The sequence below is a fragment of the Gymnogyps californianus genome, chromosome 11 (genome assembly GCF_018139145.2).
Source record: "Gymnogyps californianus isolate 813 chromosome 11, ASM1813914v2, whole genome shotgun sequence".
Lineage (NCBI taxonomy): Eukaryota > Metazoa > Chordata > Aves > Accipitriformes > Cathartidae > Gymnogyps > Gymnogyps californianus.
This window is the reverse complement of record NC_059481.1, coordinates 5,257,010-5,272,397: the sequence shown is the minus strand read 5'-3', so window position 1 is coordinate 5,272,397 and position 15,388 is coordinate 5,257,010. Positions and strand designations below refer to the sequence as shown.

Below are 15,388 nucleotides of genomic sequence, written 5' to 3'. Positions count from 1 at the left end.
CTGAGCTGGTGATCTTATGCATAAAATCAGAAGACGAAGGAAGTGCAAATGAAAGCATGAAAAGTACACAGACTCATTTTCCAGACACTGAAAGTCTTATTCATTGACTGTATAATCCAATAATTTGTGTTCAGTATTTCTGGTGTGCCCTCTCTTAAAACACAGGAAGGACTCAGTTTCCTACATGCTGGTTAATCTCCTACCCACAACACACAGATGTAGTTTCTCGTTTCTGTAGGAAGTAAGCAACACAGTCAGTAGCTTGGCTGGAAGCCAAGACCATTTCACACTGCTTAGGTATCACCTCCCAAAAGTAATATTCAGCACTTCAACATTTGGATTCAAGAAAGAGCTTATTATTGTTTATGAAGACTAACAAATAGTATTCCTTTCTTCATTCCATTCTATGTTATTCACCAAATTACGCAACCATAACTTTCCAGAGTGTAATTGCAGAATGCCCATAAATTTAAAAGTCGATATACAACATAATGCACTACCCAAGAAAAGATTTAAAGAGTCAGGGCGGTGGGGAGGGGAAGAAGATGTTTCTACAAAAAGAAAATACCAATCCAATTACTTAATGGCTTGTGCTCCTGGGCGCTGTGATATTTTGGTACTCAGATCAATTATCTGTACTTTAAGAGTTTCTGCCACATTCTCGTCTTCTTTAATTGTAAGGGAAGTGCTTAACAGCTTCAGTGTCACAACATGGGCAACATACTAGTGAGAAGGACAGAGAAAACTGAAATTAGTCATCTTGATATGAATAATTTTTCAGAACTCCTAATTTCAACAAATCTAACGAAATGTGGTATTTAAAGCTCTTCCAGTCGACTAAGGTAAGAAACATATCCCTACGTAGGAAGTGAAGTATAGAGCTTTACTTTCTTTCAACCCTTATCAGTCATTTCTTTAACATGAAACAGTCTATTTCAACAAATGCAGAGCAGATATAGTCTGTATCTCTTTTCAGGATTCAGGGAAGTTTTTTTAAACTGTGAAAGCAAGTGTAGTTAAACTACACTCAGTAGAGAGATAGCAAGATCAACAAACAAAATCATCATAATCCCATCAAATAACTACATTTTAGAAGACATTGCATATATGCCTTTGTTGTTCTTGCTGCTGAATGTCATGTCTCAACCTTGTCAAGAAAGGGTTTTGGCTTCCTGGCACATGTACCATTTTATGACTGTGTCAATCAGCAACTTAAGAGGAATCAAATACTACCTCCTATCTGAATTTGAAGGCTGCACCTTTCTTCAGGGTACTGAGAGAGATGAAAGCACCTTTACACTTAATTTGTCCAAATTAAAAATGGAAGTTCTTCTATGCAGATAAGCCAGGAAAGCGTGAAACAAAGAAAAAAAAAAAAACCACCAGTACTAGGCACTGTTTGGGCTGTGTCTCTTCTTTGTTGGTAAGAGATGCTTGCTGCTGCTCTGCTCTTTTCAATTTAACAAGAACACAAGTTCATACAATAGCACACAGGCCTCCATGTTGCCACTCAAACAATTCTGAGCTTCCCTGTGTGAGGCACATGTAAGCTTATAATAATTAAGTTTAACAAAAATACACAAGGTTAGAAAGTTGTAGTGTTGGGTTGGGGAGTGGGGAGGCCTGTTGGGAGAAGAGACAGAATCCTCCTTGAAGGAAACAGTCTTAATGTAAAAAGTGCTTCTGTAAGTGGTGACCAACTTAAAGCAGAACCACCAGTCATGTTAAGATTTAAAATAACAATGTAATAGCGCTCACATAAAATAAGTACACTGAGAGGAACCTTACCATTTCACATTTTCTTAGTTGTCTACTTTCTAGCTTTCTTCCTATAAGCCCTCTCAAGAATACTACACCTGTAAAGTTTTATCCCTTTGCTTAACAAGCCAAAAAGTATCTGCCACAAGAATGTTTTTTTAATTTTATGCTTTCCTTTGTGTAGGAGAAAAAAAAAGTACTACAACTGAAATCTCCTAATATTAATCATTAGGACAAACATTTTAATAGAAACATAACATGATCCTTCTAACAAAAGCATCCCTGAAAGTTGTAAACATTCAGTCAAACAGGAAATAATCACATGCTAATGTTCACCTCCATATAAACAACTATTCAATTATCAGAATCAAACTGACTTTGGATTCAAAAAAAAAAAAACCAAACCAAAACAGACCATACAGACTACTTTAGTTTTCACCACAACAGGTAGCAAGAAATAGATGCAATGAAAAAGCTAACATGGAATCTTTTTTCATTTACAGTTAGCTTTTTTTATTCTTTTCCAAGTTGCAAATAGGTATCTATCATCCCGTTTCTGTTACTTCTAAATCACTCCAGATTGGGGTTGTGCACAAGGCAGAAGAACACCACAGAAAACACCAGCCATTCTTTGTGTTTCTTGAATAAATTTTTTTTTTAATCTTCTTTGTACATTCAACAGATTTGACTTGCACTGACACACATTCTACTGCTCATCTTAAGGCTAACATGCATCAGAAAGGTTTTTTTGGTCGGGGTTTTTTTGTTTTTTTCTTAAGCCATCCCCATAAGAAGTTGCTTACCTGCTTTGGTAAGGAAAGGTGATGGGAGCTGTCACTATATCCAATAGCAGTAAAAAGCTTAGCTTTCTCTTCTGGTGTCATTAGTTCATCAATAGCTAAAAACCAAAAACCCACAAAAACTTGCACTTTAATTAGTAACAATAAGCGTTTTTCCTCCCATTTGTTTTCTACTGTACTTAAGTTCTGCTGACACATTTCTTTGATTCTTCATATTGCACTAAGTTCCATATTGTAAAATAATTTACACAGAAGCAGTCTTCATACGTGGCATTACATACGTAGCACAGAAATCAATATAATCTATATTACAAGAGTATCCATAATTCCCAATGATGAAAATAGCTTTGAGGAGTACTATTAGAACAAATCTCTAGTCCAGACAGCAAATCACCAGAATATGGTATTCCAATCATCACCTATTAGACTACAGCTATAAGCTCCATACTCTTCTCCTTACCAAGGTTCTGAAATGCTTATGACCATTTCAGAAGTATGCCTTACTTGCCAGCTCAATATTCATTAACAGTAAGTAATACTATAAAATGGATCAATACCGCATTGCACTGTTTATGCCATACTCTCTCCTTCTGCATAGTAGGAAGCAAAACATACTATAACGTTCTTCTTAATGTATATAAAAACTTAAAGTCTCTATAGAAGTTAGTGCATTACAGTCTACACCTACTTTCAGGAACAGGTGATTCTTCATGTTCCTTTTTCCTGGATTCTCTTTTACCCCAAAAACCACCAAACCATCCTCCACTTTTTTTTTCTACTTCAGTGGTTTTCTTCTTCAGTAGTTTTTGTCCTGATCTTATTGTCTACAAATCAGACATTAAAATACATCATTAACACAATTACTACATATTTTGTTTTTCTGTAAATAATGCATGTATGTGTGCATGTTGAACAGACATTTAACTGATGGACAGCAACACCACCCCACAAGGGATAAAGAGCACTTTGACTCACCAGACAGAAGCAAAAAGAGGATCAGAGTGGGGGACGTATGTGTGTGCGCATGCACGTGTGTGTGGAAACAAGCATGTGTTACTTTTACTTTGGATGGCCTTTTTCTACACATTTCACTAGCATTTAGACTACAAAAAGGCAGGAACCACATGAAAAGACAGTATTTAAGAGGACACAAGAAGCAATTACATTCCTTAAATCTAGTAGTAACAAACCTGAAGACTGATCCTGTACCGTTACATGTATTTAAAACTTTTAATTTTTACTCAGGCTTTCACTTTGCATTTTAAAAATCAAGGTCTGACCACAAACATCTCAAAAACAAGAAACATCATTATTATTTTTTCATCGTCATTTTACATACATTCCAGACGTGTAGACAAACACTGAGGCTACATTGGCATGAACAGTAATTATATAATGCAATTACAGAGGTTAATTTTTATGTTAGGAAAATAGCTACCAGTAGCATGCTTCTCACAAGACGACTATTCTGAGCTTGCCCTCAGTGTGCTAGGTGTTTTTGATCTTAACTGCAGATACAACACTTCATAATGTTGTAACATGTAACTCCTTGTTAAGCGTCACAAATGATTTCCAAAATAAGATGCAGCTAGAGACTTCATCTACTTTTTAACAATTCTCTCAGTTGTCTTTTAATTAGATTGGCTCTCCCCTAAAAAGAGAGTATCTAAAGGTGTAGGTAGGATGGGAACAGCTGTACATGTTTGATCTTGAACAGCTGCAGAACCAGTCTTGAAATAACAGAAGTCAAAGGAAGAAAAGAATCATTAAATCACCACCCTTAGACAATTGCCTGAATGAAACAAAGTGGGTAGCAGAAACACTGTGCACACACACTGGTAGGTTTTTGTAACAGTTTCCAGTTTGGAAATTTATTTACTCTTGTCCTGGTAGGATAGGAAACTTTGCCTTCTCACCTCCCAATCCTATCATACTCACCAGCACAAATTTTTTCAAGATATTATCATGACAAAACCATCCTATTTGAAGTGTTACAATATTAATGAACAAAAATTATTTCTTACCTCAACTTGTGCTTGTTGTCTTGCTAAGATTATATTGAAGACATCAAGCTTTCTTTCTAGGTCCTGTAAAAATGTACAATGAAATCATTTGCCTCAAATACATTCAGGAAAGGCTCACCACTACAAATTCTCTACCAGCTCCTTTGTATTTACACTCCAATTTCTTTCTAGACCTGCTCCTTTCTTTCAGGGGTATATCCCCCCAAGAAAGTCACTAGAAGTTAAAACCTGATGTTAGCAGTCTAATTTTTTTTTTTTTTAAATAGATTAATCTTGCACTTCATTAAATGCATCCAAGTTCATTAATCTGCAATCAGAAAGGGTTTATTTAAATGGCACTTTTTTTCTTTCCACAACAGGCTACACTGAACTTCAGATTAAAATGGTATTTCCACAGAACTCTTGTGCTCTTGTAAAACCACCAACCTTGATTAGTGTTACGTATATTTAAAGAATTCTTTAATAGAGGGACCAAAACATACTTTCTCCAAAGAGAAAAAACACATACCTGAATTTGCCTCTGTGTTTCTTCTGACAGTTTACTCTGTGTCAGCTTGTTCTTGTACATATTTTTGTAACTCTTCAGAAGCTGCCTATGTTGTTTTATGTTACTCCATGACCACATTCGAGTATGTCTTTTGATGTGAACTTCAAGGACACTGTTACCTGCATATTTCCACCTACAATAATTCCACACTTGTAAGCAACTTCCTGTTTCATTCGTGCATTACAACTTAAAAGTTGCAGAGGTAGTTATTAATATGCAAACACTTTGTATACCACTTGTCATTTGAGTAACTTTGTTTATAAAATTTTTAATGATTTCAACATCACTTTTGAAAAATGGACTGAGGGTTTATACTTAATGCCTGAAGAACTATAAATCTACATTCTCTATTGACTTCTGCATGTTTGCAAATTTGGGCTGTAACAGCATTAAGTACACTTAAGCGCTTTGATAATCAGCATCAGTTAGTACTTAGTAAAAAGTCCACAAAAATGCGTATCAGCTCAAAACTTTAAAAATTACAGTTGACACATCTTTCCCTTGTAATGCATTTGCTAATTTTTTTTCTTTAGTCTTTCTAAAATTACATTCTAACCTCTAGAGACATCTGCATTTTGTTCAGAGATTTTGGGGACTAGAGTTAGCTTTATAAGTCAGATTTTCATCACTTGGTTCTTTCACATGTTCTCTTCTGCAAGCCTTTTCTACTTGGCTAAGCAAAGCTCTGTGAAAGTTATAAAGATATATGCGATCTAGTTTTAAAACTACATTTAACCACAAAGGAGAAAGAAGAGACCGGAGAGGGCTCCAGCATCTCCCAAAGAACGTACACAGCTTACCACTGTCTGGCATTTTTATGGAGAGATACATTTGGCCTAAATCTTCTGTATGGTGCATTGCGAACCATGTAATCTATGGACTCCAGAAGGTCTATCATGCTGAGGTACTGAACACAGAAAAACAAGTTTCTTAGCAGAGGTTCAGATTTTGTTGCACACAGTGCTTAAAGTACATGTATATCATGGTCTTCAGTATTCCCCAAACTATACAGAAATTTAAGCCTACGCATTTCCATTAGTATGTACAAGTGGACCAGCTATACCCATTGCTCTCAAAGGACACCAGCGTATGAACTTCTGGTTTCCTTGAAGAACAAAACCAATCTGTATTTCTGTTAGCCTGCTCAGCACAAAGTCTCAGGCTCTCTCAAACCAACTGCATTCTCTTCATTTGTCAATACACAGTTTCCCCAGTTTTAGAACTGCCTTTGCATTAGTTAACCTTATTGGTTCTGAACTCAGATTACACTCTGACATCAATAAGAGCTAAAAAGCTATCTAGCAAACTAACTGTGAATTATCACTGAATAAATGAAAACACTAACATTGCTGGGCAGCTATTTAAATGAGTTCCTTGATACTTCAGCAGGCTTTGTTGCCAAAGCCAGTATACTCCATTCATTCCCATCCTTGCTTGTACCTTGGCACCTCTGCAGTTATAATGTTGGCTTATAGTTTTACAAGATAAGGGCCACTCATAAGAATTATTCCATTCTCTATGTGAAAGGAATGCTATTGGAAGAGCTGAATACAGTTCAGATGGTCCCCAGATAACAGGGTCAGAGTGTCAGGATCTAGCACCAGGAAGTGACTGTTATACAAAGCAAAAATGATCCTACACTTTTCCCACAGTTACTGCTAAACAGTTTAGACATATAGACATATAAGCAGAAAATTACCAAAGAAGAATGTTTCCCAACAAAAAAATCCTACAGTTCATCACAAACTCTGAAATAGCTGATAACGGACACCAAGCCAACTTACCTGTGGCTTAGTGAATTCGATGACAATTCTCTGTACTTCTACATTACAATCAAGCTTGGGAGTTTTTAGTTCTACTTCTGCATATGGGTTGATATACAGTCTTGCAGAGGCTGACACTGGTCTAAAAACTTAAAGATAAAAAAAATTGAGATTAATTTTAGGTTTACAATTAAAGTATGGGAAGCAATCATAAAGTACTTATTTCCACTGCCTGATATATCAACCACTTTGTACTGATAATGTGTATGCTCAAGACCTACAGAATCAGGATGCAATTCTTCACAAAAATTAAGATAGCCCAGCAGTAGTCAAAAAGCATACAAGCTCTAATATGTTCCATTATGTTTAGGTTTTTGTAAAATAAAGTTAGTATGGGCATGCCTGCATGATCAGGTCAAGCTGCTGTATACTAACATGCTCAGAACAGTTTATATTCACTCATTCCTAGCTTACTTACTATACTGGTAGTCTTGAGGCTGGTTACCACTACGTGGAATTCCTCTTTTCAGTTGATCCTGTAAAAGAATATGATACTGTCTAGCAATTGCTGAAGAGCATTACTTGCTTACAGTTCTCTAAGCTTTGAGTAAACCAACTTAAGTTCACATGTATTTTGCAAGGGCCTCCTCTCCCTAAATGGGAAAGCTAATATAGCACAAGCACTTAAGAGTGAAGGGTTTAAATACACCAGATTAAAAAGAATTCTAAGTTTCTCATATCAAGTGGAAGGTTAGCACAGTTTTTATTCAACTTCTGTCTAAGTCTTGCAATAACAACTAATGTGTGTTAATTTAGAAATATACAGCTTGCGTACACTCAAACATGTAGCATAATAGACCAAGCATTTGTTTTTAAACTCCTTGAAGGTACCAGGAGTATCTATTCACATTCTACCCTTTCTCATTTTTAGCACATAAGGAGGCCACTTGAGCCTTCTGGTACTCTGCAGGCATGAGAGGAATTAAAGACAGAAAGAAGTCAGGAAAATAACAGAAGAGCCCAACAGGCCTGAGGAATACCATGCTAGAACAGAGTCTTAATTCAAAATGAGGTCTGTCTGATGCTATAATTCTTTGGCAATTGATTGAGAATGCTATATTTGTGACCAAACACGTTATCTAGTTTCAGAATTGCAATGGCACAATCAGTTAAAGCAGGAGGCCTGCTTTTAGGAAGATGTACATATTAGCTATTACATGAAGGCAGATGAAGTGCTTGTTCCCATTGTATTTTACAAAGACTATCAATATTAAGAGTTGTTTTTACAAGGAAAATATTTTGTAACTACAAATTTCTTCAACCTAATCCTCTTCCCAGTTCCTTATTTAAAAACTGGTTTGTATTTTATAAAAGCTACGCTTTCTCATTAAAAATATTTATATTTCAACCTATTTCCTGTCTGCTCATCTATATTAATAAAAGCTGAATTTCAATGAGATTAACTATAAAACAGCTAATCTTACAACCAGCCATATAGTCATGTTGTTTAAATACGAAGACTGTTGGCACGAAAGTAACAGATTGCTACAGATTACACAGCTTATTCTTACTACAACATAGACCAATTAGCTACTACGATAAATCTGATTTCCTGATAATGCTGCTTAAAATTAAGACTAAAACAGCCTGTCTGGATGGAAGACCTAGCTTTCCAGGAAACAAGCTACACTAAAAATTACATATAAAATGTATTCAGGTATTTAATATAGACAATGCTACTAAACAAGACATGTTATTTGCTATTTATTCAGTTCCTGTATTGGTTTTAAAATTCTGAAGCACAAAGGACGTAAGTGGGAGAGCAGATTTACACAAGTAATCTCATGCCCATGATGAATTTCTTTCTTCCCCTGTGCTTCTTCAAATCTTCTCAGATGTGTTCCAAGCTTATTCCTGCTCTCCCTCTCTTCCCCTTTTAGGCACAAGGACACAAAGACGACTAATCACAATTGACAAATTTAAACTAACAGAAGTCATCAAACAGTCAAAAGATGCAAAAAATCCAAATAATGGAGATGATGCCAGTATGCAAAGTGATACTAGTATACAGCGCCAAAATTGCTAAGGATTTCAAGAACTGGAAAAACTGCAAGTGGTGAGATGCTTCGAGTTAATAGGGGGTCAGAATACTGGATACTATTTGCTACACTGGAATTGCTCTGCCTCAGCACTCAAATAAAAGTTTACACGCAGGACATGCCACAGGCTTTGGAAACAGGCAACTCCATTTTACAGTCATGGAGGGTAAAATTCCCAGTTCTTTCAGAAAGAACCTGTTAAAAACTTGCTTGATGATGGAATAGAAATTGGTACTTCCTGATACATAAAACTTAAGTTCAATAAAACCACACCAGCATCTTCACTTGTAGCTTAGTCAATAATAAATTGAAGTCTCCTTGAAAAGGACTGAGATCTAAGCTGCCAGACAGTGTCAGGTAAGCCCACAAAGCCATCCGTCCACAAGCATGTCACGGACTGATTCACAAAGGATCTTTCTGACAGTGCTGGAAGGACACATCTGAAGCACTAAGACTTCTGCTGCTGTCAATTCAAACTGTGTATTGGTTTGTGTTTACATTTCACTTCAGACTGAGATACAACAGCGAAAACATCCACAGACATGTAACTCTAAAGGCTCCTGTAGCTAAAGTAACTTAAAACTAATATTAAAAAATATGTAAGCATTTCTGCTAAACTAAAAAGGCAGAAATGAAAGTGCTCCGAGGAAATTTAGCTCTTTAAAGAACAAAGCAAGAGACTGTAGACAGGAAGAGAAATCAACGCATTCATAGTTTCTTCTACACACAGTGAATTCACACCCCAATTTTCAGACAATAAACAGTGCCCTACAAGAGGAACCAGAACAAAAATAAAAGGACTTAGGTTTCAAGTTCCACATAACAGACAAGATTCAAAGAACATTAAATGACTGGCTGGTTCTAAACACTTCACAGTTTTGATTCAACCTTCCATACTAGTACCAAGCTCACCAGGTTAAGTGTGTATTTTGTTAAGGAGAGAATAAAACAAAAATAAAGATACCTGTAAAAGATGAGCACAAAAGAAAAAAGGAAACAAGTAGTATTGTAGAAGGACACACAGAACACCTGTATAACCTTTATAAACGTAATGGGTCAAAAATGTACCATTTTTGCACAGAGAGCACTTATTCACACCAGAAATAGAACGCAGATATGCAGACAGCATACACTACACATCTGATCTTCTCCACAGTAAAATGAAATGAGATTCAGACAAACTAACAACAGTAATCAGAAATCCACCATTCCCAGCGGAGTGACTTGCTTTCATAGTCTGTTCTAAAGTTTACTTTCAGAACCTAAGATTCAGTAATGTACTACCCAGAAGTTCATTAGAATAACTGTTTCTCATTACCTAAAAATAAGCTCTTTTAACCACATGAATGAAGTGGCCATCTGAAATAAACTTCTTCACAGTAATGGTGCTTTTGCAACTCAGAAGTCCTCAGCTGTCGTACAGAAAGAGAATGTGTGCCCTCAGCCACAATTTATGTCTGTATAACTGCCCTATTCATACTGCCAAAGTTCCCAGTTTCTCTTCTGGGAAAGTAAGACTTAGAGGATAACACAGCAACGAAATGAAAGCAAAACAAGTACTTGACACGCTTACAATATTACAAATTGCAGTATTCCACTACTCATCTAGCTAACAGCAACTCAAAACATAGCCTCCAGGAAGCGCCCCCCCCCCAATTTGATTTTATTCTTTCTCTGTAGTTACCATTTTAAGAGATCTGCCTCTCGTTCTGTCTTGATTTACCCTCACTGCCCTCATGCTGCCTCTCATCTTCTGCACTGGAGCACCATCATCTATTTCTCTAGTCTCTACACCACCTGAGTTAGCTTCAAGTTGGAAAACAGTATTTCCAGAATCATCTTTTCCATACAGTCTACCTTAATTATGTTCCACCCAATCTCATTTTCAAAACTCTTCATTATTCAGTCCTACTGTGCATTCCACATTTAAAGCTGTGACCCTCTTCTGCCTGTCAAGCATAGCATACTCATCCACCCATTCATATAACTTATTCTACTAAAGCTCTTAAAAATTTTGCCAAAGCTACTTTCCGTAATAAGAGTTGCTATCTTAAAGAACTACTACATTAGCCTCTCTGCAATTTTTTGTTTCTTTGTTTAGGTCTGACAATGGATATCTACCTACCTAAGCTTTGGTTTATTAAAAAGCAAAAAAACCTTTTTAACATTTTGTTCTTCTATCTGGCTTCACTCTATTGGTTAATTTCTGCCATGCAGCTTAGGTAATCTCGTTAACAGGTGATATAAGTTCTTGTTCTGATAAAGATCTAATATTCTGAATTTTTATTAATTCTATGCTTGTTTACTATCTCAACATTGCCTTTTTCATTACAGTAGCTATGTAACAGCTCATATAGCCCAGATATTTAGTAAACAGTACTGGGTAAACAACACGAAATCAAGATGAATATGCCAATAGAACATGATTTTACAGACACAGTTTCTGACCATTTCTAAAACCTACAGGGGTTGATAACATATGAAGTTCACAAGAAAAATTACCTATCAATGGTGCAACGGATAACCATATGACCCTGGTATCAGAATACAGTTGACCGTAAGTGTGAGGAGTGGGGTGGAAATTAGTATGGTGCAGTTTTGAATACTACAACAGCTATAGAATATAGTACAGTTTAATGTATTTTCTTCTACTTTACCAGTATTTGTTCACGGGAACCATGATAACACATTTTGCTGTGTATGTTCCAATAAGCACTGAGGCCATCCAGGCACAAAAGCTGTGCAGGAAAGAAAACAGTCAACAGATTTCATACTCAGTATTCAACTCATTCTATGAACTTAGCTTTCCATTTGTGAAAACAGAAAACAAACGAAAGCAGACCAGACAGCAAATCCACCATTAGCACTGAGATGTATTTAATCTTATAATACTATTTTTGAAGTGAAAATTGAATTGCTAAAAAGCAAGTTCTTAAAGCACACAAGTTCATGCACATCTATTCTATACGTCTCTGGATTGCAGGGGTGAGGGTGCACAAATCCAACATTTGGCCTAATAAAGAAGCCAGGACTACTAAACCTTTCTTATATCGTTCCTACAATTTCTTAGATCTTTGCATACTCCTTTCAGCATGGGGTTAGGGGGCAGGGAGAACGGAGAGACTGCTGAGCTACCAGAATCCCAATTACATTAGGCATACAAACTAGAGTAGGAAATGGCAATTTGACAACCTATTTGAAATCACAGTTACCATGCAGACTTGCTGTATAATGCATTTAATGAGGGGATCAGTGTTTGCATTTAAGGGAAATTATTTAAACCATGGAGCTGAAAGTTACGCCTTACATAAAGCCAGTTATTTATGCTCTACTTCTGTTTAAACACACAGCAAAATTAAGAAAAACAGGCGAATTCACTAAGCAAACTATTTTTCCAATTTTTTTTAGAACCCCCTATTACTTCTCTCCAAGATCAGTTGCTCCCTTCACTTGTGTAGGAAAAAAAAACCACATTACCTTGTATATTATTTTTGCAGCTTCATTCAGAATAGAAGGTGTCCAGTTCTCATTTGTTGTCTAAAAGTTCAAAGTGATAAAAGTCATTCTGTGCACCTTATTTAACACATTTGTGGTTTTATCCTATACTTTCAAGCACAGAATGCATAATTTTAGTGCTCCCTGACTACAGAAGCCAGTTTCTCTAGGCTGCATACACACAAGTCAAAATCCAATATAAAAATCTGTCAGTGTATTTTGATTTTCAAGTCCTCATCCTACCCATAAAATCCTTAACATCTAAGGGGTTAACCGAAATTTCCTCCCTCCATTTCTCAAAAGGCCTGGCAAATACCACATTCTTTATCATCATGATGTAATGTTTGCCCTAATTTATTTATTAGGCCTGGAAACAACCTGCCCTATGAAAGTAAACATATTCAGTTTTAAAGATCACTTGGATCATAAGAACAAATCACTAGTCTCAGAAACTGTGATGTTCCTCAGCCGTCTTCCCTTCTGCTTGCACAAACTTCAAGTACTATTTGCATGAATAAAAGACTGTCTTCACTTCCAGCTGTATGCATACTTTCATTATATCATCTTAAGTTACTTTTCCTTTTTGCTACTCCAAAGCAGATCGACAAGTAAATTGAAAACACAAGAACACGCATGCACACACACATTACCAGTAAACTAAGCTCGCCCAATGTCATTCCCAAGGAAACCGGACACTGTGGATCTGTGATCTACAAAAACAGAAAAATAACAGCTATTTATTTCTCTTGCTGCAGACAGAGATGTATCATTTAATTAAAGTTGACTGAAATCCTGAGCTGTGTTGAGGATCTTCCTTTGCTTAATTATTCTACCTGAAGCATTTTTGGAACCCCCTAAGTTGGGCCAAAACTAATATGGCTGTAGTGTAAAGACTTAGGACTTCAATTCAAGCTGAAAGTTTCCTTTTGGCGTCTAAAAACTTCGTACAGGAAAGAACGAAGAACTACAGAGTACCACATCTCAGTCAGCCATATCACTTTATGACTTCCATTCCTCCCACCTTTTTCAATTTAGCGTCTTGGAAAATAGTCCCAAAATAGGTTTCAGAAATACTCTATATCCAATGCTTTTCTTCTACATTCAATTATCTCATCACAAACTGCTTTATCATTTTCCTAAAGGAAGCTGGAAGCAGGCTAAAATAACACCAGTTTTGTTCATATAAACATTCTCATTTATCAATTAAGTGTTTTCAACTATTTGCCTTCCGACTCATCTGTAACCCCACCAGTTCCTGCCATTCTGGACTTTACCCAGGACACTGAAAAATTCTGTACATCAAGTGCACACACTAACATATGACGAACAGCCACCATCCACATTTAGTGAGCAAGGCACCACTGGACAAGGCAAAAGAGAGAATATCTGTTTCACATATTCAAAATATTTTTGGCTTTCAGTCATATCTGGGGTACTTTATTGGAAGAGGTGCAGAAGAAACCACAGCAGCTTTTTCATGGTGGCAGATAACAGTTTCTCTCTACAGACTAGACAATCATGACTGCACTGGAGTCCAATTTAAAATGAAGAGAATATGTTCCAGATACTTACATCATCTTCATATTTAACATGAATGCCTGTGATTTTGACTTGCACATTTTTTATAACTTGAGTTGCAAGCTTTTCTAAGAAAGTATCTTTCTTCTCCTCCTTTGGTTTGTCTAAAACAAAAATTTAAAAAAAGCCAGCATTCAGTGTCGTAGTTGCATCTTGAGTTTAACCACACCAACAGCTATACTAATGTAAATTTAACATTTACTCTGACATGAATACTTAACACTTAAGTTTTCACTTATTTAGATTACATATTTGCATTTTTTTCCCTTCTCTGTGCATCCATATTCGGAAGATGTGATGTTAGCTGTGTGTGCACAACACAACCATAAGAGAATTTATGTCTAAGTTTCAGTCAAAACAGTTTAGCTTACAGCAAGTTCTTGTTTAATATACTTCTCTCCACTCCTTCCAAGGTAAAAGGTTCTCTCTTAAGAGTCTCTCAGCAATTAACTAGGGGTTTCGCAAATAGGTAAGACAGCATAATTTAGCACAAAATACCCTTGAATAACCAGGTGAAGATGATACTCGCATAACAACAGACCAGTCAATTAGAGCCTTTCATACAACACTGCCTGAGAAAGTTAAAAAGCTGCCATACTATAAGTGAAAACGAACAGTTACTCTGAAATATTCCAATTCTTCCATACTGGACTTATAAAGTGACCATCTAAGCTAGGTCCATATCGGACTTTGCTATGCCATGTAGTGATACTTGAACTTATGCTGAACAAGACAGGGTAGCAGAAGTTGCATACCCACAGAAGTTCAGCATTCCACCCAAGACAAATATACACATGCCAAGGCAGGGAGGGGAATATTTACAATCCCTCATTATTTAATGACATAACTCTAAAAATATTATCTCAGGCTAAGCATCTTAACGTTTTACCTAAAATATGGCTAGATGAGCTGCTTGTTCTCTAGCTATCTTTACAGGCTACCTTGTCTTGTTCAGTATCCACCTTACAAAGTGGCTATCCCAGTGAAGTGCCACTAATCAGCCTACCAAGTTTGTACATTTTTGTTGAAAATGCTACAGACAGCTCAACTTGAAGAAACAGTCATGGCTATCCAAGTAGAGTGAAATAAGGACTATAGGTTTTGACTAAGTTTAGGGTTGCACTCCGAGTTTGACTTCTTGGCTTACTTTAACTGTTTGTAACTTTTTAAATATGCAATTCACGCTGAACACCACAGGTATATAACTTTGTACATCTTGCTATAATTTTTTTTTTTTTTTAAATAAGCTCTGAGAGGTTCAGGAGATTCCTTTAAAAATGAAAAGACTTCACCCGTGAACATGATATAACACTATTAGTCAAGA

At 36.3% G+C, this 15,388-nt stretch overlaps 1 protein-coding gene across 1 annotated transcript in view; it reads right to left on the bottom strand.

The window, feature by feature from the left end:
* The window catches only part of VPS13C (vacuolar protein sorting 13 homolog C), a 102,248-nt gene that overhangs the window by 73,341 nt on the left and 13,519 nt on the right, over window positions 1–15,388 (bottom strand). Inside the window, exons 8-19 of the mRNA XM_050903681.1 lie at window positions 14,059–14,168; window positions 13,137–13,196; window positions 12,469–12,528; window positions 11,649–11,729; window positions 7,371–7,428; window positions 6,914–7,041; window positions 5,930–6,036; window positions 5,091–5,262; window positions 4,583–4,645; window positions 3,247–3,382; window positions 2,562–2,656; window positions 581–723 (exon numbers count right to left, since the gene is read on the bottom strand). Coding sequence (XP_050759638.1) covers window positions 581–723; window positions 2,562–2,656; window positions 3,247–3,382; window positions 4,583–4,645; window positions 5,091–5,262; window positions 5,930–6,036; window positions 6,914–7,041; window positions 7,371–7,428; window positions 11,649–11,729; window positions 12,469–12,528; window positions 13,137–13,196; window positions 14,059–14,168 — 1,213 coding nt within the window. The remainder of the gene's footprint in view (window positions 1–580; window positions 724–2,561; window positions 2,657–3,246; window positions 3,383–4,582; window positions 4,646–5,090; window positions 5,263–5,929; window positions 6,037–6,913; window positions 7,042–7,370; window positions 7,429–11,648; window positions 11,730–12,468; window positions 12,529–13,136; window positions 13,197–14,058; window positions 14,169–15,388) is intronic.